This window comes from Lichenostomus cassidix, chromosome 5, assembly GCF_008360975.1.
Source record: "Lichenostomus cassidix isolate B80296 chromosome 5, HeHo_3.0, whole genome shotgun sequence".
Taxonomy (NCBI): Eukaryota; Metazoa; Chordata; class Aves; order Passeriformes; family Meliphagidae; genus Lichenostomus; species Lichenostomus cassidix.
Window position 1 is genome coordinate 40,086,933 of NC_139486.1, and position 27,729 is coordinate 40,114,661.

The 27,729-nt window shown below is 49.0% G+C and overlaps 2 protein-coding genes across 7 annotated transcripts in view; one reads left to right on the forward strand and one right to left on the reverse strand.

Annotated features, from left to right (window-relative positions):
- The first annotated feature begins 450 nt into the window (after positions 1-450).
- Positions 451-24,188, forward strand: TP53I11 (tumor protein p53 inducible protein 11). The gene is made up of 7 exons (XM_085062615.1): positions 451-604; positions 16,729-17,098; positions 17,647-17,705; positions 18,278-18,326; positions 18,755-18,851; positions 19,360-19,461; positions 20,420-24,188. The coding sequence occupies exons 2-7, from the start codon at positions 16,970-16,972 to the stop codon at positions 20,551-20,553; spliced, it is 570 nt and encodes a 189-aa protein (XP_084918741.1). The 5' UTR covers positions 451-604; positions 16,729-16,969; the 3' UTR covers positions 20,554-24,188.
- The window catches only part of TSPAN18 (tetraspanin 18), a 114,913-nt gene continuing 111,359 nt past the window's right edge, over positions 24,176-27,729 (reverse strand). For all 6 annotated transcript variants that reach the window (XM_085062614.1, XM_085062608.1, XM_085062610.1 and 3 more), the window contains one exon: positions 24,176-27,713. In XM_085062614.1, the coding sequence (XP_084918740.1) occupies positions 27,666-27,713 (48 nt within the window). In that variant the 3' untranslated portion in view covers positions 24,176-27,665. The remainder of the gene's footprint in view (positions 27,714-27,729) is intronic.

Below are 27,729 nucleotides of genomic sequence, written 5' to 3' on the forward strand. Positions count from 1 at the left end.
ACCCTGCCGGCAGCTCCCGAACGGGCCGGGCGGGACAGGAGCCTTTTGTTGCTCCCATGCAACAATCTTTTTTTTCCCATGTTTATTTCCATGGGTGCCCCCGGCCCTCCTTCCCTGCCAGGACCCCGGTCCCGGGACGCCGCTCTTTGCTCCCACGCACTGAGACGCGGTCACAGGTGACCCATACGCGGCCCACGCGTAATCTACGCAGAAGCCACACGGGACCCGGCGAGTCCCGGGCGCAGGTGACCCACGCACCGCCCTGCCCGGGTGTACAGCCGCGGCGCTGCTGCGCGGCGGGCGGGGGTGCCGGTGCCGGTGGCGGTGCCGGGCTAGGTGGCGGGGCCGCCCCGTCGGGCGGTGGCGGTGGCGGTGGCGGTGGCGGTGGCGGTGGCGGCGGCGGCGGTGGCGGGTCCCGCCCGCCGTGGGCCGGCGCGGGCGGGGCGGGCGGGCGCGGTAAAGGCGGCGCCGCGCGGGGGCCGGGCTCAGTCTGGCCGCCTGCGGGCTGCGCGGCGTTGCGGCCGCCCCTGGACCGCTCTACCCATGGGGCAGCCAAGCCGAGCCCTCGGGACCGTCCCACGCCGCCGAGACCTGCGCTAGGGCGGTGAGTGCCGTGCGCGTCCCCCCGCGCCGCGGACTTTCCCCGCCGCCCCTCGGGGTACTGGGGACCGGGGGCGCGGACCCCACAGCGGCCGTGCGCCCCGCGGGACCCCGCTCCTGGCAGCCTCCCCCGCTCCCGGGCGTCCCCTCGCAGTCAGCGCGGACGGGGTAGGGATGGATGGAACGACGGACAGACGGATAGGGGCGGCAGGAGAGGGATCAGCCCTTGTGCCGGCTGGGCATAGCTGCGATGGGACCGTCTCGGTCCTGGCCGTGCCTGGTCCGGGTGGGTTGGGTGGAGGAGGAGGTGGTGGAGCGTTGTATCCTGGTGGGAGGGTGGCAGGTTACTCGGAGCGTTGGAGGGACAGCAGCCGTGCCGCCTTGAGAGGTGATGCGCAGGCGGTCCCTTGGCTTTGTGGCGAGGGGCTTTCTCCTCGCTGTGACTCGACTCAAAGACAGGGGTCCGACGTCACTTCTTTCCTGGAAGTGCCCTGTCCTTTTCTGCGTGCTCGGAAAGTGCCACAGGAGGACCACGGTTCCCAAACGAGTACCTCAGGTGCCTGAAATGGGAGGCTGAGTCCTGACCGCGGCACCGGCTGGGAGGTCAGCCTCGGTGGCTGAGCATTGCCTCGGGCTGGGATGAGGGAAGCTAGCGCAGCTGTGCTCCCCGTGGGATGCAATCCCGTAGGTGTGCTGGGGAGCCCTAGCTGCAAGGAGGGCTTGGCCGTGGTGGGCGGGGAGGTGCTTTGGCTGGGGATGGAGGGAGAGGGAGCCGCGATGCGATGCGAGAGGGAGCTGAGACAGACCTCCTGCCATCCCAGAGGGGAAGGTGAGCTCTGAGCGGGCTCTGCATCTCTGCCTGAGCTTGCACATTCCTGCATGCTGAGATGTCTGCTATGCCTCTTGCAAGGTCTGGCTGTCCCATCTGAGCGGGTGCATTGCTCTGTCTAAAGCAGCAGCAGCAGCAGCTATTAGACTTCCCAGTAGAGTACAGCTCTGACTGATACAACCAGGCTGAGCAAGAAGCAGCACCTTATTCAGTACCTGCTCCTTGCCCTGCCTCAGCCCTGCTTGGAGTTGGAGTTCAGTGAGCCTTTTTCTTACTTGAGCAATGAAACTGACCCTCTTGCTGCTGCCTGAGAATCAGGGCTGCAAGTGAATAAATGGGTACCATTTCATCTCCTTTGTCTGCAAAGGCTGGGAGTTACAAATGCCAGCAAGCAGCCAAAGCCTTGTTGACATTAGGGTACCACTAGCACAGCTGAGCCATGAGAAACTACAGAGTGCAAGAGCACTGCCTGTTCTGGACTTGGCATAAATAACTTGCTCAGTAACTCTATCTGTAGTATAGCAGGCTGCTGAGTAATGGCATTCAAGGCCTGTGGATGAGGAAAGTGATTTTTAAATAAATAAATAGTAGTTACAATTCAAGCAGGCGAGTCCACCCAGGGAGAATGTTTCCTTAGGAAGCTTTTGGCAAAACTCCAAAATAAACAAGGTCCTAAGCCTCAGTATGCAGGCACCTCAACTAGCCCTAGCCCTGTCTCAGCTAGGTTGCATAAATACACACCTGATGCATGTACAGCAGAGTGTGAGGGACACCATGAACTGTGGTGTCCTGGTGCCCTCAGCAGAGAGGGGCTGGATACTGATGGCAGCTGGAAAAGGGGGGACTTGGTTGCTTTAGTAGGTGTGTGTTCTTGCTTTTTGACTGCAGTGCAGAGCAAGGTCGAGGGAGCTCTTCTCTGGGTGGGTGGTTGTCCCAGCCAGGAGGCTGAGAAGGTGACATCTACTCTATGCTCCCAAGATAAGTTGGTCCTTTCCGCTTGTGAGCCTGTAGTGAGGCTTTACTGTAGAGATATAAACACAAGAGCATCTCCAGAGATATACATCAAGGCAAGGCTTGGGGTGGTCATTGATCTCTTGGGTAATAAACCACAGAGATACCTTCCCCTGAGGTTTTCAGTCCATTTGGAGCTGCTTGGAGGCTGGGGCGTGATCCAAAGGGAAATGTTTTCCTATTGTTCTCATTGAGCATCGAGTGCTGAAGCGTGCAAAATGCCAGGAGTACATCTGCAGCTGGTGTTCACTCGTCCTGCAGCTCTCTGAGGGTCAACATGTTGAATAGTAGGGGCTGGGAGGGATGGTACCACATGCTGGTTAGAAGCATCACTTTGAGCTGTTTGGATGGTGAAATGTTCTGTGCTGTGTGTGTGTTTGGTCCTCATCCAGTAAGCCCCCAAATTTCTGATGAAAACCGCTAAATGCCATTAGAACACAAAGAGTATCTCCCTCTGACGCAGGCAGGATTGGCTGCCTTCCCACCAGGCTGCCCAGGAGGCTGCACGTTGACCTGGGTGGAGCTCTGCATGAAGTAGGGGTGTCTGTCTTCTTAGTGCTATGTTTTTGGTTACAAGCTTTCCCTTGGCACAGAAAAAAAAGCACACGTGAACCAGAAAGATGTTGAGACTGTTTATGTTTGGCTTCTGGCCTGGTGCCAGAGTGAACGGCTTGGTGACCTTGGCACTATGGGGACATTATTTATAGAACGTAGATCTTCTGGGTTTTGTATTTTTGACATAGGAACGTGAAAATAAGTCTCAGCAGGAAAAGACCCAATGCTGGTCACAAAATACATTTGGACCTTTTCCAGACCAGGAAAAACAACACTTAAGTGGTGACCAGGTGTTGCCTGTTCATGTTGCTTTCTGCGTTGCCTTGGAAAATATGAGTTTGGGGCTGTCCTGGAGATCACAGGCTAGCATGAGTTCACTCCATGTTTGAAAAGTTTAAGATGCTAAAAGATGTTCACAAAGAAATCCAGCTACAACCAAAGACACTTTCAATAGTGTACACATGAAGGGAAATGATAAATGGCCTTCTTGGGTTTCTTCTGTTTGTGAAGCTCTGTGTCATCTGCAAGGCCTAATGCATCTCAGTGCATTTCAATGCCCATCTGTAGTGCTCATTAGTGTGGCTGACCCCAGATGACAGATGGAGAAGAGGCTCAGAGATACACTAGGTTTTACTGGAAGGCCCAGCACATAGTGCTGGCCCCACAGCCCTGCTGCTCCCAGGGCTCTGGTGAAACCCCAGCGGCAAACTTTCCTTCTGGGTTTCACTATGTGCACAAGCCTCTCACCCTCATTCCATGCTGTGGGTACGTGTTCCAATTACCTAAATCTGTAAATGTCTTCCTAGCCCTCTGTATGCAAAATAACAACTTATTGAGCGTATTTGTGCATTGGTTTTGATAGGGAAGTCCTTGCTTAGGCTGTACCAAATGCATTTATACCAGACCTTGGTTGGACCCTTACTCAGCACATCTTACAGGGCAAAGTCAAGGACCAGTGTCTGTAAGAAAGCTCTAGTCCAGATTTATACTGACTGCTGCTGTGATTGTGGTGAGGAGAGATCCATTACCAAAACAGGGAAATTAACAAAACAATTGTAGTTGGGTTTAGTGCTAAAGGTTGAGCAACTTCTGCTGGTCTTGGTGGCCAGGAGCTGTGTGCTCACTTTCTGAACCTGTGGGGCCAAAATCAGAAGCCTAAGCATTGGGACTGGTAGCTGGCTCTGTTGCTGTAGAGTTTCTTAGAAGTTTTTGTTAGGGATTTGGATTAACATAATTCAAGTCAAAGGTACAGAGGAAAGCATGGGGAGAAAAGGATTTAGGAATAAATCAGCAGTTGAATAGTCTGGTCTCCTGAGGAGTGGTATTACAGGACGAGTTGGCATAGTGGGAGATGTGCAGAGGAGTGTCAGATACCACTGGCCACCTAATTATTTTTTTGAAGGGATTCTGTGTTTTAGAGAGAGATTAGTGTGCAGTCCCCTTTGCAGCTGCCTGCTACTGCAAACCAGAGAGGAATCCCTCCTTTTCATACTAAAATTAGGCAGCAGCACTTTGACTGCCTGGCCCACAGGGGCAGGTGCAGGCAGAACAGCACACAAAGGCTTGCAATCTTCTTGTTTTTAGCTGTATCCTGCCTGGGTTGAGAAAGTAAACAGTTTGAGGCTGTGTCAGCAGCCAAGCAAGAGACCTACAGAGAAAACCACCAAGTCTTCAGGAAGCTCCGTGGGTGACTCAGATGGTGTTTTTGTCTGAGTACCCGTTCATTCAGTAGCCCATGGTGGCAGCAGAAGCAATTTTTGTAGTGGTGCCACCTTATGAGTGAAACACAAACCTCTGGTGTCAGATGTTTGTGGTCATATAAAGACTGGAGAAGTTCTTCCAGCCAACAGATATTCCAGGAATTCCACTTCTGAGCCCTAAAATAATCCCAGTCGTTGTTGGGTGCTGCAGTTTCTTTCTGGGCTTCCAGCTAGGGCTGCTGTAGATGAAGATAGATGTGACAAAGAGCAGGCAGTTTCCCAAGGACAGCTGTGCTTCCTACCCTTCCTGTCAGCCAAGAAGATGCTTTTAATTCAACCTTCCTGGCAGTCTGTCCCTGCCTTGCCATGCATGACATACACCCAGCTGGGCAGCAGCCTCACTGGTGCCTGTACAGTGTTGCTGCGAGGCTGTGAGAGATGTGTGGGCAATGGCTGGAGCACAGCCTGGGTGCAGACACTGCCACGTTGTATGGAGTCCTCAGGAAGGACAGTGTTATGGAAATGGAGGGCTGTGTTGCCAGTCTTAACCAGAGCTCCAGGAAGCAGGCTATTTTCTGAACAAGATATCTTAAACATCCATGATTTTAAGTCCCTTGTAGTTTTTCTGTTGGACTTTTAATTTTAGCTGCCTGGCATGACATTCATGGCATATGTTTGGTGTATTCCAAGTAGGTAGAAACATGAGCTGCTTCTTTGCAGAGGGGAGAGGAAAACTCAAAAACCACAATACTGAGTCCAGGGGAGCTGAGTGGTATTTGCTTTTCACCAACATTTTGTTTGGGGCCTAGGAAGAAAGGTTTCTGTAGAAGCTGCTTAATAGGAATAAAGAGCATCCAAACATTACTCCACAGAAAGAGGAAATCTACCAGGAGTCAAAGGTTGCACCTAACAGGACTGAAGAATTTAGACTATCTCTCTGTGTTTTCCCAGGTTGTTTTCATGGTGAAGTGAGAATAAAATGTAGCTGTCTTTAATATCCGCATTGCTGGTGAAGTCTCTGTAAGTGCTGCCCACAGATCTGGTGTGGTTCTGAAGAGCAGGCACCTATGGTGCATCCTTCCACCTTCCTGCCCCACCGCACTGCCCTTGGGCTGTATGAATGTGTTCTTGTCTGCTAGCAAAAACCCATGAGGAGTTCATGCAGTCCCTTCCATGAACTGTGTCAACGTCCACTGTTTAAATATCTGGACAAGGAGGATGCATTGAGGGTTGATGGATGGAGGAATAATAAAGCAGTTGAGCTTATCCCCTCCAGCCAATTTATTCCCTGCATCACATCACCATGCAGACCAAGTGCCTGTCATTAGTGCTTACAAAGAACAGGGGGAGGAGAGGCCAACTTAAAACCTCCAGAGCCACTTCTGCATGGAAATGACATTACAGAAAAAGGTAATGGGGAAGGTGTTGACTAAAACCTTTTCTATGTCATGAACTCATCTAACCAGGAGGCTGTGCTACGTTTGTTGACAGATGTATCTACACACACACACACATAGTAGCAAAGCACCATGTGTGTGTATAGACACATACACAGTCCTGATGGATGATCCTGATATTACTGGAACTTGTTGTACCCAAGTGTCTGAGACTTAAAACTGTAAAAGAAGGGAAGGTCCTTAAACAACCCTTGATGGTAGAGATGGGACATCTGGCAATGCTGCATTTTCCATGGTTACTCGAGACCTTGATTTGTCAGCACTGATGCTGCTGCCTGAATCTCTCTGTTGCCTTCTTGTCCCTGGGTAGAGGAATCAAACAAAATTAGGGAAAAGAACTAGTCTGTGCTACCTTTATCACTTTTTCACTAGGACATTTCTTGGATGTGCCAGGCAAGATGGAGAGAGAGCTCCTGTGGGACCTGTCCGTTCTCAGATATCCCTTGTCACCAAGGCTATTTATGCCATATACTGGTGTCCTTTCTGCTATAGAAAGAGAAACCTTGCTTTAATTTCTTAGGCTGACGTGGGTCCTCTGTGGCTGTGACTATTAAGAGTTACTTAGGACATAGCATCTCCATACCCTTTCCTTGCATGCTGTTGTCTAATTTTTTATTAGGATGGCTCACCCTGCCTATTCCCCAGTGAGCCTAAAAGACAGAGGTGAGGAGATGTACAGAGTCCATTGCAGTTGATGCTTCCAAACTCCATTCTCTCCACCCATGAAGTGCTTTTATTCTGGGCTGGGGGCAGACTGACACTGTGCATGCTCCTCACAGTACACATACACTGGCCTTTTGTGGAAGCTGGAGAACCTGTCATGCATCAGAGACATTGTCTCTTTCAATCTCCTTTATATTAGCTCCTTTTTCTGATGAAAGCTTTCTAAAGGGTACTTGTGTGCTGAATAGCCATTGTTGATAATGCATGATATGAAGTCCAAAAGGAAGGCTGAGATTAAATGTCACGCACTTCACAGTCGGGGAATTCAAAGAGCCTTGTTGATCTGTGCATAATTCTGGGATTGACAGCTCATGCATAAACAAACATGTACACATCCACATACATGGATGCATGCAGAGTTTTCCCCTGATTCAGCAGCCCATAAAAGCAAAGTCAGGTGGGTGTGAGTTCCAGGGGGGCGGGTGCTGTGTTTGTGGGGAAAGCCTGTGGCTTCTTCAGGACTCTGACTTGAGAACCACACTGGCAAATGCAATCACTACTTGTCGGTGTGGTGGGCTTCCTTCCACCTTCCTCCCCTGTGCAGCTCTGTGCTGAGCTGTGGCTGCTTTGATTTTCTGCATCTGGGTTTAATCTGACCATGAGAATCTTTGGAGAGCTTCTGGTGTGTGCGAAGGCAGTATCGATGTGAGGTTCACCTCAAGGTTTCCACTGTGCTTTCTCCTACCAGCAGTGAATGAAGACAGACAAAAAAAAAAACTTGATGTCATGCTAAGCTGGTTGTTAGTCAGGCCAGGAAGGGCCTCTGACACGTTGTGTGTAATGAACCAAGTGCTGTACAGGCATCTACAGAGCAGGCTGAGGTGTCACAAGCTGGCACTGGTGGGGTACAGTGGCTGGGCCATTGCTTGTGAAATGTTTTACCTGCTGCACATGAGCCATATGAACTTATGTGGTAGATTTACTTTTCATATACAGCTAGGAAAACTGAGGTCTCAGAGGTTTAATGACCCAGTCTTGATTTTATGAAAGGAGCAGCAGCTCTGCCAAACCTATAATCTAATTGTTTGGCTTTCAGCTTCTTACTCTACATGCTGTGTTGTAGTTCTTATCCTAGAAATAGCTGGTTTCACTTTGAAGTGCCTCATTGCAGGAGAGGGCTCCTTCTTGTGGCTTCTTCTCATTCTGGGGGATGCTGTGGGACACTGTCCCAGTACACCATGTGCTATCCCTCTAGTGAATTGCTAGAAATTTCTTTCAAGTTGTTTCACCACCAACTTGTGAATTAACAGAGCCTGTGCTAGCTCTGGCAGCAGCTATTCAGAAGTTTTCCTCTTCTAAATCTGTCCTCCTAGCTCCTGTTTGCCCAACATGGGGAATTTTGCATCTGACAGTTTTAGCAGTAACCTGTTGCTATAGAAACTGCTAAGGTGTCAGAGGGAGATTTTTGCCACGTTGGGATAGGCTACCAAGTAGTTGAAGTATGTGTTTTGTTGGGAGGCCTTCTCCATCATGTTTTTGCTAAGCAACTCCCCGAGCCTGTCTGCATGTCTGGGCTTATTAATGTCTAAGGAGTCATCAGAGAGTGATAAACACAGAGTTGTAATTGTGTGTGAATGAACAGGGCTTAATATTGGCAGATTGTTTAGGGAAGATATTAGAAGGTGATACAGTGATGGGTCCAAGTGGTGTGTAGGGTGGTAGTCCAGGGCTGAGAGATCACAGGTGGTATTAGTCTCTAGGGCAGTAAATGGTTGATCTAGAAGCAGGAGTTGAGACACTCAATGACATCTCCCAGGAAGGAGCCTGGGACAAGCTTCTCATCTCATCCCTGAGACCAAAATATGGGTGAAAGCCAACATACTTGGCTGGTCTGGTAGTCTGAATTCTCTTTACTAACCAGTCAAGAGATTGTGCAGCAGGACACAAAGTAAGTCCACACAAATCAACCCATATTTCTTACTTGTGTATGTATATATAATACGTATATTTATATACATATTCATGTACAAATACATATATTTATATGTATAAATAGGTATGTACATCTATATATATGTACATTTATTATAGGCTTAATTTATTGATATATAGCTTGTTATTATTTATAAATTAAATGCATTATGTAAATAATAAACTCTTACAGGATGTGGATGTAACCGTGTGTATGGGAAATACTCTATAACAGGGTTATTGATAACTCAGCTATTGACTGGTAGTTACTTGGGTCATTTCATATCAGGCCTGATTTACAGGACTTCTGCATCATAGAAGGAAACTGTTTCTTGTACAATGAGAGGTGTGAGTCCTGTGAGTGCCTGTCTGCCTGGGACTCAGGAAATACCCTGGCTGGACCAAAAGACAATCTTCCTGCTTAATGCAAATTTATTCGTCTGCCCTTTTTCCTCCCCATTGTGAGTGCCTAGACTGCACATCTGGTCATATCATGACAGACTATGGAGATGAGAAACCCTTTGTTTTCCACTCAAATGGAAGAAAATAATCTGATGCTGCTGGGGTGTCCTGCTGGAGTTGTTCTCAGGCTGGGGTTGCAAACTGACCCATGAAACTGCTTAGGAATCTGCTTTTGTGGTGCTGGAGTGGAACAGACTCATTTCATCTTCCATTTAATGGTTGTAAACATGTAGGTAGTGTATAAATCATAGTAGTTGCATTGTGCTGAGTAAGTTTGGGACTGCAGACAGAACTAATGTTGCTGGAGGTGTAGATTATTGTCTTTGGGGAGGGAATCCATTGACAGTGGCTTTGAAATCACTATTTCAGTGACAGTATACAGAGGGATGTTGTGCTTGTGTGTGGCTCAGGGGGCTTAATGTCCCAATTCGTATTTTCTTAACAATTTTCTTTCGAATTCAGGAAAGGGACAGAGGTGCAGGGAATTGCTGAGAATAAAGAGCATTGGCTTCCTGGAGCATTCATGAAAGTCTCTTGTCAGGTGCTTGGGGGCACAGTGGAAAGAAAATCTGGAGAGGTTGGAGGCTGTCAGGAAAAGAAGTGCCGAGAAGCCCCATGTTGCTGTGAAGATTCAGTATTCAGCAGTGCTGTGGCTAAGCAGCACATGTATGGGCTCTTCCCAGGGGCTTTCCATAGAGTTCCTTGGAGTCTCAGGTGTGAGGCAGAGGAGATGAAACAAAGAGTTGCATCATACTTTCTATAAAACTGACCTGTGTTACCCTGTTTGGTTGAACAGCTTTCCTAGCTTTTTAAGCTGCTCTTTTTCAGTAGCAAGGCTTGATTTACTTGGTTGGGAGTTTTTTTGTGTTTCTGTGTGTGTGCATATGGGTTTTATTTTTCCTTCTAATGTTTCCCTGTAGAAATCATCTGCAGGACAGATGGCCCGTTAAGCTTCTGGGGTTGTCTCTCAGAAACACCTGTCTAAGGCAGCTGGGAATCAAAGAGAATTCTCCTCTTTTAATGCCCTGAAAGAAAAACAGCACCCGATCATAATATGTCCTATTTCCCTCTCTCTCTCTCCATCCTCCTGGCTTCCTGGGAAACTTAACTGCTTGGCTGTGGCCATCTGTTGAGACAGCGAGGGGATGGGTGCAGGCTAAGGCTGGGAGGCTGCCTGAGTCCTTGGGGAGAGCAAGGGCAGATTTGGGGTGATGGATTGCTGTGGTTGGCTGGGCTGAGAGCCTTGGTGGCAGCAAGGAGGATGATGCAGGGGGTGGACTTTTATGTAAGTAACACAGATGAGAGGTGCTGAAGCAGCTGTAGTACACTGTTACCATTGTACCTTGCATCCTTTGTATTTGCAGCCAAAACACAACGCAGCAGCCAGGGATGGGCTACTTGAGAAGGCAGGGTGGCATGGCCAGGCTGGCACATGGGGGCTGAGCGCATGAGTGTGGTGGACAAAAGGTGAAGGCTGTTTGTGCCCTGTGCCGGGAGTCCACTGAGCCCATCCAGAGGTGTGGCCAGGTGTCCAGCTGGGCACCTGTGGGGAGTCCTGTGTACAGTGCTGGTCACCACAGCTGTGCAGGGCGCCTGACCGAGCACGTTCAGCACATCACAGGCTGCCCTGCCAGCTGCTGTGAGAGGCAAACAAGCATTTCTCCCCTGAGGTGTTGCCCAGGCTCGCATACAGGGGTCAGAGAGTTGCTGCAGGTGGTGGTTGGCAGGCCAGCAGGAGTGAGGTTGCTGTGTTTAATTATAGCTCCTGTTTGAGAAACTAGCAGGGCAACAGAGCTTTTTTTATCGTTTTCTGGGGAAACTGAGCACTTTACAGGTTTTGATTGCTATATAACACATCCTGTGACACAGACGGAAACTTTCCTGTGGCCTCTGCGAAAGGAAATTTGAAACCCATGGGCAATAAAATTCTGGAGATGGGCCGTACCTCCCAGATGCTGTGGGATATAGCCAATAGTGGTTCTTGGGGCAGGATGTTTGTACAGCCACGGGGAGCTTGGGGGCAGGAGCCACTGCACCCAGGGGCTGCAGAAGAGCAGTGGGGAGGAGGGTGCAGGGGCTGAGCCTGCTTGGGCTGAAGCAACCCTGAAGCAGACGCAGATGGAGGAGAGGATGCATGGAAAAGGCTGAGCAGACAGACTTTGGATGTCCTTTTTTTCCGTGGTGACTGAGTAAGCAATACAAGTTAACTCTTTCCTCCCCAGCAGGCTGCAGATGACTCATTGTCCGTTATTGAGGGGTGATGCTGGCCATATCCATTATGTTTGAGGTTGCCAGATCTGCTGTAGGCACTGGGTGCCGCTGCCTGGCAAGTGGTGGTTTCATGGTCATGGGCAGCTCTGCACCTCTCCCAAACAGTGTCAGAGGGCACCCAGCAGTGTCTGGCCATGAGACATGCCCAGCCTGAAGCCTTCAGATGTGCCTGATGCTCTTGGTGCACCCAGTGCAGATGTCTTTTCACCTAAGGATCTTGCTTTGCATTTATTATTGCATGTAGGGGGAAATCTACTGCCTAGGTTTGTAGGTGTTCCCTAGGGATGACACAATGTCCCTGTGCCTTTTAGAGTTGCTTAAGGAAGCAGCAGGGCTGTGGCCGGGCTGGGGATAAGCCTCTGGCAAGAGATGCTTCCTGCTGGTATTACAAAGAGCCCTCTGTGCTAAAGGGGCTGGTGTTTATGTGGGAACAGAGTCCTTTGTACCTGGTTTGTTACAGGTGAGAAGTCTGAAGTCTCCCTGTTGCTTAGGTGTACAGACTATGCCAGACAGAGCGTGAGCAGCCACGGCATTGTGCTGCTGTGGCAGTTGAGTGCTAATTGTTTTTACTGCCTGAGCATCAGGTTATTTTTGGCTTGATCAAGTTTCATTCCCAGCTGGCTGGTGGTAGAGAGGTCCTAATAATCTAAATCGCCATGCCTGATAGAGATTTATGCAGGGAGCTGGTTTGGTCACTGTGGGTTTGGGATGTGCAGTTGAAGACATACAGCGTGAATATAGCTATACCTTGGTAGTCGCATGGGACATGAGGACTTCTGGCTCAGGGTCTGCTGCACCATGGGCCTTCTGGGGAAACTCAGCCATTTAGATAAGATGCACAAAGATGTTTTGTGGCTCTCAGGTGTGTTTTTGTGTTAGACACAGGGAACTTACCTCATCCGTCAGGATTTCAGAGTCCTGAAGTGTCTAAGGTTGTTTACCAGCAGATTTTAAGCATGCAAAAGTGAGCAGACTGAACATTCATATGTGGTGGGAAAAAAGGAGTCTCGGGTCCCACATGATTAGGCAACAGCGTAATGTTTGCAAGAGCCAAGGTACTTAGTAGGTCTGTGGATCCTGTTCTTAAACTACTTGTGTTTACACTGCCTCTCCTCTTTACCTTGCCCATTTGTTTGAGCCCAGGCTTTCTTGACAATTCTGTGGCTGACAAGGTATAGGATCCAGGGCAGCTGCTATGGACCTGGTACTGTCCTCACCAGCAAAGAGACAGAACTGCCACAGCCTGGAGGAACATTAGAAGAGCAGGACAAATCCAGTACAGATGCTGGGCCCTTGCAAGAGAAATGCTGTGGGCATCAGTCCATCTGTGAGGGCCAGGTACAGCAGAGCTGCTATGGTGGATGTCCCTCTCATGTGCACACTCCCTTGTGCTGCTGCTGCAGTGTTGGAGAATTCTCCATGGCTCTGCCAGGATCCTCCCAGAGAACTCCAGTGTTGTAAAGGGACACTGCCTCTGCTTTATTCTTAGTGTTCTTAGTATTTATTCTTAGTATTATATTATTAGTATTCTCTGTGCTCTGAACAAGATGCTTAGGCATGGCAAGTGCCCTGTTAGGCTGTTTCAAAGGACATGTATCCACTGCACCTTCTTTCTTAATTCTTAGGCGTAACAAATCAAAGTGGGCTCAAGGTGTATTGACTTTGGAAGTCTAAAACAGGAGAGCAAGAATCCTCTCACTGGCCTGAATGTGATAGAGCTGAACAAACTCATGTCCAGCTTAAATGTATAAACATTTCATTGTCCCAGCTTGACTCCACTTCATACTCTCTTCCTCTGCTTGCAGACTGGAAGTGCCATCAAACCCTTGGAGCAAGAGGTTCTGTAGTGCCACCTCTTTAATTCAAGTAGCACTGTTTTGTCAGGTAAAAGGGCCACTGAAACAGCATCCAGCTTAGCAGTAGGCAGCATCCCTGTCCCCAAGACCCTGGGGAGCCATGTCCTCCCAGGCAGGCAGGCAGGCACCCACGAGCAGTTTGGCTGTGGCTTGCAGGAGCCACAGGCAGTCAGCTCCAGGCACTGCAGGAGCAGGGTCTGGCTCTGCACCTCCACACTGGGTGCACAGCTCTGGCTGCGGCAGCACTGTGGTGTGTGCGGTTGAGTCTCCTCTCTCCCACGCTGCAGAGCTCTCCTCTCCAGACGCTGGGAGGGAAGCAGAGACGTTGGGGAAGAGCTGTGGAGGTGGGGAGAGATTGAGCTATCATTAGCGTGGCACCAGTGAGGTTTCTTTGCACCACTCAGCAGTAGCTATCAAAATTGAATGCAGTATGCTGAACAGCTAAGCAAGGGAGCAGATACTGAAAAGAGCCTGCGAAGAAAAGGGATCTATGAGGAAAAAACCCTCTTTCAGCTGCACATAGGCGCTGCCCATCACAGAGAGCTGTGGCAGGGAGTAGGAATTGCCTATTTGTGTTGATCTGCACAGCCCCTGGAATGCTTGGAATAAGGATTAAGGAGGAGAGGATCGCAGGAGAAAGAGGAGGTGGAGGTTTCTCTTTGCAAACTCACAGGCTAATAGAAACCATCCTCTAAATTGTCAGTGTGTCAGGAAACATTAACGTAAGTATAATGTTTTCAAATCCTCAGCATCTTCTATCTGAATGTCACTGAATTAGTGCTAATTGCATTCATTAGCTCATTAGCCATTAATATTCAGTATTGTCAGGCTGGCTGTGTCTCTGGACGATGAGGGTAATGAGATGTGGGACTGGCTGCGGGGTCATGCCATAGCTGTGCTGTAGGAGCGTGGGCTTATGTACCAGATTGTTTTATTGGCATTTGTGTCTGGCCTGTGTTGCCCCAGCTCTTGGCCAGTGGCTTACTACAAATTGGTGGAAACTTTTAATGGGAGAGCAGTGTTAATGATGATGTGGATAAATTTCCACCAACTCTTGCCCTGAAAGCAACTGGCGAGACAAATGATGAAGGCAAATTTTGATCTTTTGGCCTTGAGCCAGTTGCAAAACTGCCTCTGTAATCACAAAGCTGTTCAGTGCAGTCTTCATTGGTGAGTCATGGAGTCCCACTTTTCTTTGCTTCTTGCTCTCAGGAGAAATTCTCTATTACTTTTTCTTTTTTTCTTTTTTTTCTTCCTACTTCCTTTATTCCATACTTCCTTTATTCCATACTTCCTTTATTCCATACTTCCTTTATTCCATACTTCCTTTATTCCATACTTCCTTCTTTCTTTTTTTTTTCCCATCCCATCATCCCTTCCTCTGGCATTTCTGACCATGAGGCCAGAGCAGGAGGTGTGGGCATCAGGCTTTCCCTAGAAAGAAGCCAGGAAGGATCCAGAAGTGCCAGGATGGCATGGCCAGCACACTCAGCACCCCAAGTCCTGTCAAGACCAGCAAGCCAGAGCCTCTTACTCCTGAGGAGAACCAGTAGGATGCTCCTGCTCAGGCTCTCTGCCAGACTTTTCCCACACTTTAGAGATTTGGGATGGCCTCAGAGTGGTCCTGAGGCTCAGAATGAGGGATAGGAGCATTCACCACAGGGATGTTGCTTCAGGGTTGAAATGTATGGCTTTGACCAGAAAATGCTGGGCTAGAAATGCCACAGCAATATATAGTCTGATTTTAGTACTTCTGGAAACCACTCAGCATCCAACCTTGTCAGTCTGGGTCAGGCAGGAGCAGAAAAACCTGCAAGAACTGTAGCTAGCTAAAGAGGTTGAGGTTTTCTTTTAGACACATAACTCTGGCTTTGGGGTGGATTCTATGTGGAGATTATCTAGATTTGAATACACACAATTTATTGTGACAGTTTAGGTTGGCAAAGCCCAGACATGATAAATCTTTTAAACTTTCCTACTGTCAGCTACCATTTGAGCTTCCTGCCTTGTGCTCTAGGGTAGAGCTGAGTATATAGCTTCTACCTTCCTCCTGAGCAGTTGTTCTCCACTGTCCTACTTCTGAAATACTTCTAGAACCTGAATGCTGCATCTGGCTTTGTGCTGCCTTTCCAGGAACCTAGGCTTAGTTATCTCATGGAAAAAGAGCAAAAAACACAGAAGCAAACAAGCCCCCCAATCCAAAAGAAGTACTTCCAAAGTATTGAGTACCTCTACTAGCTCACTGAAAAGCATTTTGCCTGGTCTGCTGAGACGATGTTACTAAACCCTTGATCATGGGGTTCACCTTTTGCACCATCCCAGCGAGACCTCTTAATTTTGCCCTAAAGAAAAAATTTTGCTGGGCACTTGCAGACAGGACTGGCCATTCTTGTCTGAACCACCACAGGGAAGGGTTTTCCTTTGAGAGGGAAATCCCTTGCAAGGCACTGGGACAACATTTGCATGCATGATGCCAAAATAATTATACCTAATTTTATTACTCTCCAAAGACTTGTGAAATATTTAGACATCAGCATAAATTGTCTCCTCCTGGGGCAGCTCTGGGAAGGCTCAGCTGGGGCATGGGGCTGCTGGTGCTTGAGCCCAATGCTTGCTTGGGCTGGATTAGCTGTGCCTGGTGCCTGCGGCGAATTTCTGTGGGTCTCTGGGAGAGTGAAGTGGTAAATGAAAAAAATGGTGTTTATGTTCAGCTGAGCAAAGATGAAATGAAGACAAATTGGAAGAAAATACTTTTTGAACTGAGGGTTTCCAGGGCTTTATGATCGCGTGATGAGACAGAGTGATTTCATGTGACTCAACACCTCAACCCTTATACCACCATGCCAGGGCAGAAGTTGTATTTTCCGTCATAACTTCTCTCAGTTGCCCGTATTTACTTATCACAGATAGTATTTGTAATTTCTAATTGCCATCATTTCCCAGAAAGCAACATGTCTTCAGGGAAAATCATGCCCATGGCTTCTTGTTGTTCAGGGGCTGATGTGTCCTGGCACAACATGGGGGCTGCAGCATCTGCGGGAGCACACCTCAGAAATAAATACCTGATACTTGTCGGGGTTTTGACCTGAAATGGCAGCCGAAGAATGTGATGTATTGCATGGGAAAAGAAAAAAGGCCAAGTATTACTTAATGACTTTAATTCCTCTAGTCTGAGACGCATTTAATTCCCCTAATCTGAAAAACAGCAAAGAGGCACTATTGGGCATTGCCTCATGCTGGGATAGACAAGATTATGGTTTGTAGGTCAAAGGCATTTATAACTACTAAATGTCCATGCTAAAGCCACTCTGCTCTGATCTTTTTCCTTTTTCTCTGATTTTCCCTCATGGCAGATCCCGGTGACAACAGGATCAGCCTGAGATGAGCCACCTGTAATTGGGGCCGGCCTCGTTGCCAGGGCTCGCTTCCCTGCGAGGATGAGGAGCCGTCTGCCGGCCTAACAGAAAGATTTTGTGGCGGTGGTTGTTCTATTTTCCCCAAACCTCGTGACATTTCATGTGACAGCAGAGCCACTTCCTGCACCCTCCTTGTGCCACCTAGCAGCCAAGGGCTCGGTGGGGCAGGGCCACCACCATGGCGGCGAAGCAGCCCCCACCGCTGATGAAGAAGCACAGCCAGACTGACCTGGTGAGCAGGCTGAAGACACGCAAGATCCTGGGTGTCGGTGGCGAGGATGATGATGGCGAGGTCCATCGCTCAAAGGTGAGGGCAGCCCATATGCAGTAATGATGGAAAAGGGACCTTCTGCTGGGCAAACCAAGGTTTGCCCATCCATGTGGTTTGGGTTAGTCGCAGCCAGGCATTGTGAACCTGAGCATGTTCACAAGAACACAAACAACTCTGGGCAGTGTGCACATGAAAGCAGGACAGATACTGTAACGAGGGTGCTGCAGGAGCCTGTGCTCCATCAGGATGTGACATGCAGGTGATCCGCGTGAGGAGTCAGTTCCCTTCTTACCCAGGTAAGAGGAGACAAGAGTCAGTGTTGACCCTTCCCCAGCTGCATGCTGCAGGTGGCTGATCCTAGTAAAGGGAGCAGCAGAGGAGGCAGCTCCTGCTGGAAATCAAGGCAGCCTTTGGCAGATGTTGGGACCAAGGAGTCACAGATGAATCCCTTGTCCTCCTCCTCCTTTCAGCCCTCTCAGAGATGAACTCCCACAAGGGATTAGATATGTGGTTTTGGGCTGGTGAGTACTGCCCAAAGACTGGGGAAGGATCTGCTTAGCTTGTGCCTTTCATTTGAATTTCAGATTAGCCAAGTACTGGGAAATGAAATCAAGTTTGCAGTTCGCGAACCACTGGGACTCAGGTAAGTTATTGGATCACCTTCGAACTGGGTCATCTGAGGGCCCCTGACCACAGCATCTGTGCCAACTCTGGCTACTGACACTAACTCTGCTGCTGTGTCAGCATCACTGCTCCCTCCAAGGGGCTTCTTGGAGGCTGTAGAACCAGACCAGTTCTGCCTTCTTTCCCCACAAATCAGCCCAAGACACTCAAGTTCTTGTCTTATTGCACGTGCAGGGAACTACAAGGGCTACATGGGCCTGGAGGAGCTCCTGTTCTATTGTGTAACAGGCTGGTGTCTACTGTGGGGACTCTGCTCTGCACCATCCTCTTGGCAGGGTCATTTCCTTCCTTTGCTTGGGTGAGGGGGAGTTTGGCTCTGTCTCACCAGTAAGGCCAGTTTGCATGCTGAGACTGGAGCTAGCAGGATGTGGAAAGCTGAGTCCTTCCATGGGAGGCTTCTGGCTGCCTCAGTTGTGCATGGGGGAAGGATGAAGGCTGATGAACAAGCAGGCAGCCAGAAATGCTTTGTGAAGTATGAGTTATGGGGTCACCTCCGAGCTCATGCTGGGTTCTGTCTTCCCTCTCATGCAGGGTCTGGCAGTTAGTTTCCGCTGTCATGTTCTCCGGTGTTGCCATCATGGTAAGTGAGGGATGTGGTCCTGGGTAGCACCACCTCCTGATTGCCAAAGGGGTGCCCCAGCATGGTCCTTTGGTCCCTGGAATTTATCTTCTGCCTCCAGAAAGCAGCTTCTACTGCTTTCTCCTGTGAGGCCTTTGCCCTCACTGTGGGCTTTGCCAGCAGTGTCCTTGGTGGTTTGGTCCCATCACCGGAGTCTGTTTTCATTAGTAGGGTCCATAAGCCAAGGAATGGCAGCCTTGGCCACAGAAACCGGCCATGCAGCCGACAGCTGATGTGGTGATACTTCTTGCACCTCCTTAATTTCCAACTTCCTGGCCAGTGGCTCCAATCCCCCAAAGGCATGGTGATAGAGCACTGCTGCCGAAGAGGACGTGTTCTGGTGGCCACGACCAGTGCAGGCTGTTGAGTTTCTCTCTTGATTCTGCCAGGCCCTCGCTTTCCCTGACCAGCTGTTTGATGCCATCTTTGAGGAGGAATCGGTGAGCAGCAAGATGCCCATCCGGCTCTACGGAGGAGCCCTCCTCAGTGAGTGCCATACCACTGTGCTGGGCCATGCTGCTGCCCCACAGAGTAAGGGGACGTGCAGCAAAAATGGCAGCAGGGGACAAAGTCCCTGCCCAGCCGGCATCTGTACCTGGAGAGCAGAGCATCTGCTGTGAGCAAAGAAATTGTTGAGGGGTATTTTGAAAAACTTGGCTACTGCTGCTTTTTCCTAGCAGGGATTCAGGCGTGCCACAGGTGGGGTAAGGAGGGCTGTGCATGCCATGTACCCCAGCAAAGGGAGCCTGCAGGGGGGACCGGTGAGGGGCGCTGGGCTGCGGCTGGGGCTCCGTGGAGCGGCAGGGGAGATGGGGCAGGCAGGGGCATCCCCCAGGAGAAGGGGGCAAAGACAAGGAGGTGAGGGGAGGTGGGAGCAATGGTGTGGGAAGCAAAAGTCCCGAGGCGCGTCCTGCAGCGGCACCGCGCGGGGCGGGCGGGAAGCGCGGCCTTGCCGCTGTGCCGGCCCTCGGCAGCGCTCCGCTGTGCCCCGCAGGCATCGCGCTCATCATGTGGAACGCCCTCTACACCGCCGAGAAGGCCATCATCCGCTGGAGCCTGCTGGCCGAGGCCTGCTACTTCGCCGTGCAGTTCCTGGGTGAGTGCCCGCGGGCCGGCCGCTCCGACGAGGAGGAGGAGGAGGGTGTGAGCGCTGCGCGCCCGCCGGGCGGGGAGCGGGAATTGGGAATCGACGGCGGGCAGGGCAGCGGTGTGGCAGTGTTGGAGCATCTTCCCTGCCACCTGCTCGCCTTTTTTCTCCCCCATGGAGTAGCCTCTGCTCTGGGCTGCTCCCTGAAGGGTTAAACAGCACCCTCTGACAATTGATTTGTTTTTCTCCCTGAAAATGTCCTGGGCTCCGTAGTCAGCCCAGGTCTTGCAGGAGCAGGCTGCCTAGATGCAGGGTCTAACAAGAAAAGGTTGTCGCAACCTACACGAAAAAGGAGGATGTTCAGTGTTACCAAAACAGAGCATAACAGTTTAGCTTGTTTCTAGGGAGCTTATCTATATTTAACAATGAAGGGGGATCTTGTATGTGTGTCTTCGTAGCTCAGAGTGTGGCTGGTTTAGATATGAGCTATATGTTGGTGGCAAAAAAAGAGAGGTGTTCAATAGAGGTGATGTGTATGGACTGTGCATATTTTGTAAATGCTCCTAAAGTTGAGAAACGCTTATCAGCACTGTTCAAGCCACAAAGCAAACTCGGGAAGATGCAGCTCCCCCATTTAACACCTGAGCATGATGGAAACTCACATCGGCTTGAGTGACTGTTCCAGGCTGCCTGAATGTGGGGCTACCTTGAAAGCAGGGTTCTGTAAGGGAGACCTCTGGGGCCTGTGGCAAGCTTCAAGGCTGTGAAAAGAAGCTAGTGAAGAGCCTCTGCCACAGGTTCACTGTGCATGACAATGAGCCTGTGCTGAAAGCTCCTGCACTGGCAAGGCTCAACAGCTCCTGCCAAAGCCGTGCGTTAGAGGGCAGCAGAAAACAACTTTGTACTATTTGTTTCCTTTTGGTGTTACATCGCCAACCTCTGCCTTGTCTCCCTCCTTCTCCTCCAGTTACCACTGTCACCCTGGTTGAAAGCAGCCGGATAGCCACAGGTGCCATGCTCCTCCTGGTCAGCCGAGTCCTCTTCATCCTCATCAGCATTTATTATTATTACCAAGTTGGACGTCGTCCCAAGAAAGTCTAATTCCTGGGCATTTTGTTATGGGAATGGTGGGAGGGGGGGAGTTTGTGTCGGTAATTTTGCATTATAACTATAATTTTTTTTCTTTTTCTATTTTTTTTCTTTTTTTTTTTGGTTAGTCCCTTTTGGTTCTGAAATAGTTTCCTTCTGTACCGGCATGAATCAGTGTGTAACCCAGTGCTGGTGGCATTGCCAGGTGAAATGGGGGGAGCAACATCGGCGGGACCCCCCAGCCCTTCTGCAGGAGGTGAGGAGCAGCGGGAGGAAGGCTCAGGGAAGTGTGTGGGCCTGGCAGGCTCAGGGAAAAAAGCCAGTTTTCTGGGGGAAACTGGCCGATGGGATCACAGGCTCTGAACCCGCTGGAACAAAGCACAAAATAAGGCCAACATATTGAAACCAAATCCCTGAGGAGACAGGGCAGTAAGACAACCAACAAAGGACTTGGCTACTCTACTTGGTAAGCCTTGCACTTCCCCTGGTTTACAGTTCCCCTTTTAGCTAGTACTGACTGTCCAGGTAGCTGGGAGATGGATGGGGTCAAGTTCAGTGTTTTGCAAACAGCTCTTCTTTCCTCGCTGCCAGAGGTGCATTTTTGTGTTGTTCATAGTTTTGCACCTGATCATGTGCAGAGCTTGGCAGGAGATACAGCAAAATAAGGGGGAGAACCCTTGCTTATTTCCTCTGCAGGGACAGCACTGGGAACAGTGGAGCAACTTGAATTACAAGATGTGAAAAGTGAAGGAAGCTATTGGAAATAGCCCACTGAGCACAAAGACATCCCCTTGTTTCGGGTGTTTCATGAAGTTTCTAGGCTGGGGTCCTGTCCCCTTCCCCCCAGAACACCTCCTACAGTTGCTGCTTTACTGATGGTAGTAGCAGTGGTGGGTGTGCAGTAGTATCTGATGCTTTAGTTGAGCAGGAGCTGGACTGCTGTTGTGGTTAGGACTAGTAAGAGCAGACAACTGTAACAGAGCATCTGCACAGATGCTTGAGTCAGTGAGCAGCCTCTAGAGATGGGCCCTGGCTGTGGGAGATGGTATTCCAACTCTGCTAATATCTGCAGGTATCACATCTCTTCTGACCTTGAGAAGAGAGGACCAAAGTTTGTAGCATTAAGACACTTAATATTTAACTGGGATGAGGAACTGCAAGGAGCAGAGCATATGAAAGCAAGGACAGACTTGGTGTGCTTTAGTACTCACTGGCCAGTTTCTCCAACACCTCCTGGGCTTAACAGCATTGACTGCTCTACTTCCTAGTGCTTTCCTTGTGGATTATTCCTGTCCACAGCTTGAGGCAGCATTTTTTATTCTCCATGGGACTAAAGCCAGAAGGTCTGTGTACAGGATATGGACTTTTCTTACTCATGCACTACTGTTGACTGGATCAAAGCATGCCCTGGAATATAGCTGATGTTCCAAAATCCCAGTAGAAAGATTCCTACACAAACAGAACTGCTTGTGTGAACAACAGTCCTCAAGCCACTGGTAAGACTGGGATCTACAGCTATTGCTATTTAATATCTTAGTAGAGTTAGAAGAAGGTAGTGGGTAGTTATTGTATGTTGTGTTAGTGCTTTTGGCATTTAGAAGCAGCTGCATAAGCTTGGGACACTGTGTGCATTGTACTTACTGGCCATGCAAAATGTCTGTCACGTAAGGATATTGGAAATTGTTGAATCAGGAAGCATCACAACTGTAACTCAGTTTTTTGCCTAATAAGTAAATCAAATGGAGAGGCAACATCCAACAGCAGGCTAAATTCTGGAGCCTCATGACAATACACGCTTGTCAAGCTCCTTTCAGCATGTCCAAAAATGATACTGAGCAACTAAAACTTTTAAATTAAGAGGAGTGTTCCTGTTCAGGTGGAAAAACTGGGCTCTGAGAGGGAAACCTTTCCCTGTGAGGCAGGTAATGATCAAATGCAGGCTGGAGAATATCAGAAATTAGACCAAGTGGTGCAGCATGCAGGAGCTGGAGCATGGCATGCTGTGGCTGTTGCTCTCCCCCTGTGCATCACCTGCATGGGCAGCTGCAATGGCCTCAGTGTGGCACTTTGGCTGTAGTTGTGGGTTTAGGTACGTGAAGCTTGATTCTTTGTGTTTTGGGGCGTCACATGAATGTATACACAGATTGATGGTTGGTTTTTGGGGGGTGGGAAATTATGTTTCTAGGACAGACAAGTACAACTTAGCACAGCAAAAGCAATCTTACAGAAGAAGGAAAGGGAGTGTCTTCTTAATGCTGCCTCCCATCTGTGTTGGCCACAGGTCCTGTGAACTTAGCAATGACTCGGGTCTGATGAGCATACCTTAAAATGTCATCGCATAGGTGGGAGAAATGAGTTACTGCACTATATGAGCAGTACCCCAAAGACTTCTTGATGGTTAGATCAGGTGGGAGGGTGGGGGACGCACTTGCAGCTTTCCAGGGTAGCTTTAAATAAGGTAAGATCAGATTGCTCTGGTCCCCTGATTAGTAGCTGCCTCTGCAAAACTTGAAACTGTCAGTCACTTCTAGGTTTGCCAGTCAATGGCTTTTTCTGCTCCAACATAGAGCAAAGCCTGGGGGAGTGGCCACTTAAAAGATTCCAAGCTATGTGGTACCTACTCCTGAAAGTGGAGAGATGAAGTTGTTTTATTTTGATGTTTCTTGCTCTATCTTGCTATAAGTGGACCATGTAGAAAATACAGAGCTCTACACCTCTTCTATAGCTAAGCTGTGGTTCTGGGCATGTCCCTTCTCAGGAGCAAGGTGCTTGCTGGAGGAGAAAAATTGCCAGGCCCACTGGAGGTGGTGAATGTGTTGCAGGTGAGGCCTAGGAGGGAGTTTCTCAGGGTGGCTTGAGGATGGAGGCCAGGCAGAGCATCTGCAGCACAGCCAGAAACAAACTGCACCTAGTTTTCTTCACTCTGTTGTGAGCAGGGAGAAAGGGAAGAAGATGCCAAAACCTTTGAACAGAACTGTGTCCCTAAGCACAGGAGTTCTGGCATCACAGCTGCAGGTGTCAGTTGATAACATAATTTAGGATCAAAAGCCTGAGGTGTCACATCAGGCTCTGCTACTGATCTGCTGACAAAAAAACTCCATCTCCACAGGCCTCACTTTCCTTACCTGTTACATTCTGAGAGAGGCCTTGGGCTGATGTCATCTCCCAGGGGAGACTGCAGTGAACTTCCTGCATTCGTACAATGCCGTGCAGGACTGGGGGTCTGTTCCCCAGAGGGTTGTGCTCCAAGCAGGGACAGGCCTGGACTTAAAGCTGACCCCCTTTCTCTGCCAGGGATGAACCCAAACCCTCGCATTCACAGAGCCCTCACTTTAGAGGGTAAAGAAAACTCATCATTCACGTAACTCCCTACATCATCTTATTTGCGCCTAACTGGCATTTGGCAAACTGGAGCTGGTGACACAGGAGAGGTTCTGTCTGTCCTAAGCTGGCCTCTTTTCTGGTCAAGGGTTTTTACTTGGGAGGGTGTGGGTGGGGGGTGGTGGTGCAGGGGAGAATGGGACACTTCAATTTATACCTCATTTTAGCTGCTGTACCTGAGTTTATTTCTCCTCTGGTAAGAAAGTGACTGTACTTAACACCAAGCAAATAGTGAAAATTAAAGCTGTTTCACTTCACTGTCACAATATCTTTCTTTTATTTTTGGGTTTTTTTTTAAGAAAAGCACACAAAAACCGTGCAGAGAGTGCTTCAGGCTTGTGTTCTGGTTTATATTACAAAAAAAAATTTCCTTTCAATATAAAAAAGCATTACAGTAGGGAATACAGGATAAATTAGCTCCACTATCTAATAAAAAGAACATTTACATTTTTTTAAAATAGATTTCAAACATTATTTCACACGCAGCCCTTTTCCCAGGCATTTGTGACAGTCATTGGAGCATTAAATAACAACCAGGAGGCAGGGATGCTGAGAGGGGCTGGGAGCTTGCCCAGGCTGCTCTCTACTACCCCCTCCAAGGTGCTTGGGCCGTGGTCACAGTGCTAAAGCAAAGGAGGCAGCAGCACGGCAGCTCCCTCTGCTCTCCAGCCTGCCCAGAGCTCTCCAGCCACCAGTGACTCCAGTTTGAGCCCCGACCCCAAAATACTCACCAGAGCTGTTAAATACAAATACAAAAATACAATTGTTTCTCCTGCCTACGGTTCTGAAAACTACTGTATAACAGAGGGGGCAGCCACGAAACCAAGGGACAAACCCAACAAATTTACATGCTTTGCCATACAATGGGAATCTGCTTTCTGGGCTTGCTTGTTCATTAAATTCCCCCAAGGAAAATTCCTTCTGCATGTTACCAACTGCCACAGATCCTCTCAGACTTGCACATATCTTTACAGCTATCTCCAGTTCTTGTTTGGAATTGCTGCCTGGCCTTTTGAGCTGTATTTCCAGTGGTCCAGCCTGCAGAGAGGATTTGAAATCGTCGCACAGCAAAGACCAGTGAGGGATCAGAAAAGGTAGAAGAGGAGAAACAGCTGTGCACAGCCCAGAATAACAGATGAAGAAGAGATCATTTTGAAGATACAGGGACTACCATTAGGGAGAGAGGGAAAGCAAGAAAGCTAAAAACAGACAAAGCAATGAGTACAGAATTAGGAAAGCCAAAGGGAAACAAGCAAGCAGAGATCATACCTCAGGCATGTATATTTAGTACTTTGTGCTCTGGCTGCTTTGGTCCAGTTCCCACAGCTCTGACAGGTTTTCCCCCCCCATGCCACTGGTGGCAGAAAAAGGCTTTAAGGCTTTTTTTCCCCTTCAGCCACCCACCATGCACAAATGAGGATATTTGCCTTCCAGGCGCTGACCTGAGAACTCTGCATAACGAACTGAGGGGAAGAAACTGGAGACTGGGGGAGGCAGTTCTGCTTCTCTTGATCACCTCCAGCCAAATTACCAACTCTGCTGACAGTTTTGTTCCTTCCCTGGGAATTGCTCTCTCAGAACAGTCACTGACACCAGCTCCTGAGGCAGAAGGAGAACAGATAAGCTCGCCTTCTGCTCGGCCCATTCCCTACAAGACTGGTAGATGAAACAGATTTTTCTTATCTTAAGTGTAGCACCTGCTGTCCAGTACAAATACTGATAGGTTTTGGCTAACAAAACTGTTTTCCTTTATTAAACAACAGACTAGAGTTTAATGCTAAAATGCCTCATTACAACAAGGTCCGGAGGGAAATAGCTCAGAATAGCTTTCCACAAGGTTTAATGCAACATCTGATGCTGCTCAGCAGCCCTGGCCACATATTTGTTTGCTAGAATATGCTGACTGCAGCATGGAGGGGCTGCAGCTCTACCTGCCCAGCCCTCTCCTGCCAATGAATAAATTGTTGTTCTCAAATGAAGCTTGGAAAAGCTCCTAATGCCTCCTTCCTCTTCCTTAGTATCCTCATATGGCAGCCTAGATATTTAGCCATGATCTTTGTCTATTACAGCCCAGGCTTTCTGCTGCTTTCCTTCCTTGCCTGTAGCCTGTGCAGTGCTGCTGGAAGAGCTCAAGGGGCACAGCCCCAGGGGTCTAATGGAACAGCCAGAGGATGAATGTGCTGCTGCTGCAGAGCCTGGGCACAAAGTTTAATGCTCTGCTCCTTCCTTGCCAGAGTTTACAGCTTTCAGAGGAGCTGACTTGAGTGTATATAAAAGTGCTCCATAATCTGAGCCTATAAAATCTGTAAAAAGACCTAAGCTAAACAAGAAACCACAGCCCGTTCTGTCATTCCCCAGGTAAAATGAGTTTGGGGTCAGGGAATAAGTGACCAGATGAACAATTAAGGCAACAGGGATTGATGATTCCAGATGAAAGAAACCAGTCACCTGTCTGAGTCAATATCCATGACCACTGGAGCAGCAGCTGGAGCAGTTTGGCTGCACACTGGGTGCTCTTGGAGCCTGCCTGGAGCCTCAGCAGCTCCAGCTTAATCTCTGACCAAGATCCAGTCCCAGACATCTTTCTCAAGTTCACTTCCAAATGATTGAGTAGATGACATGTTAGTTAAATACCAAACTATCTCAAGGGAAGAAATACTATCAACTAAAACAATTCTGACTTGATGATTACTTTCATCATGAGCCCGTGGGAGAATCTCAAGGGAAATTCTCTGACCAGAAATGATTCCACCAGACTGGTCCAGGCAAACAGCATGGGAGTGGTTGACAAACTTCAGCCTCTTCAATCCAGCACCATGTCTGGACCTCCCCTTAGGGCTGGAAAAGCATGCAGGAACCACTGCAAATATTTATGTTAACAGCACCACAAACCATTTTTTTGCAAGTATCAGAGGAAAAGCAAAGGCTGACAAGATCTGAACGTTATATTCTCCCCTTCTCAGGAAGGCAGCAGTATCAATGATGCTTGACCAGAGCCATTATTTTTCCCAGGAGATGGGAACACAGCAGGGAACCATTTGGTCTCTTTCACAACAATGAACAATAAATCTTAATAAAAACAGAAAGGTAGGCACCAAACTCTTGACCCTCAGCCAGCCTTAGCTGAGTCCCATTGCTAAGTTAGATCACGCTGCCCCTGCTTGGAGTTCCAGAGAAAAGCCAGCCTCACTGAAGAACATGTGTTTTCATCCTGTGGCTGGAAATTAAAGCCAGAATCACACAAATGTTGACCACACCTGCTTAGACAAGCCACCACTGCTTGTTTCAAACCCACCTGGACAGTCAAGGCCAACCTGTTGTCTTATCCAGCCCCTGCATGTCTGTTGTTGAGTCCTTTGTTGTCTAAAGCACGGTAAGGTGGTGAATGGTAGGCTCAGCCTGGTGTGAGAGGCAGCTGTGCTTCTCCTCCCACACTGCCACCAGCTCCATCCATCTCTAGTGCAATCAGCTGCGCTGGGCTCCTGCTCCATGTCTGCTGCGGGTGGCTCTGGGCAAGGGTCCGGTGTACAGTGTAGTGCACATCACCTCAAAGTTCCAGCCCCTGAAGTACAATCCTTTTGGTCATTCATATATTACAACCTTTTCTTCTTTTTATTTTTTCTCCCTGTTCCATTTTGTTAAAAAAAATAAAGTTTTTTTGGGGTGTTCTCAGGTTTTGTTTCTTCAGATTTTCCTTCTTTTTTCTGAACATGTGGGGAATATGGTGGTTCATGGGCCACTTCTTACTGGATCCCTCGAAAGAGACACATAGCAAAGATCATGGCAAACAGCTGGGAAGAGGAGTGG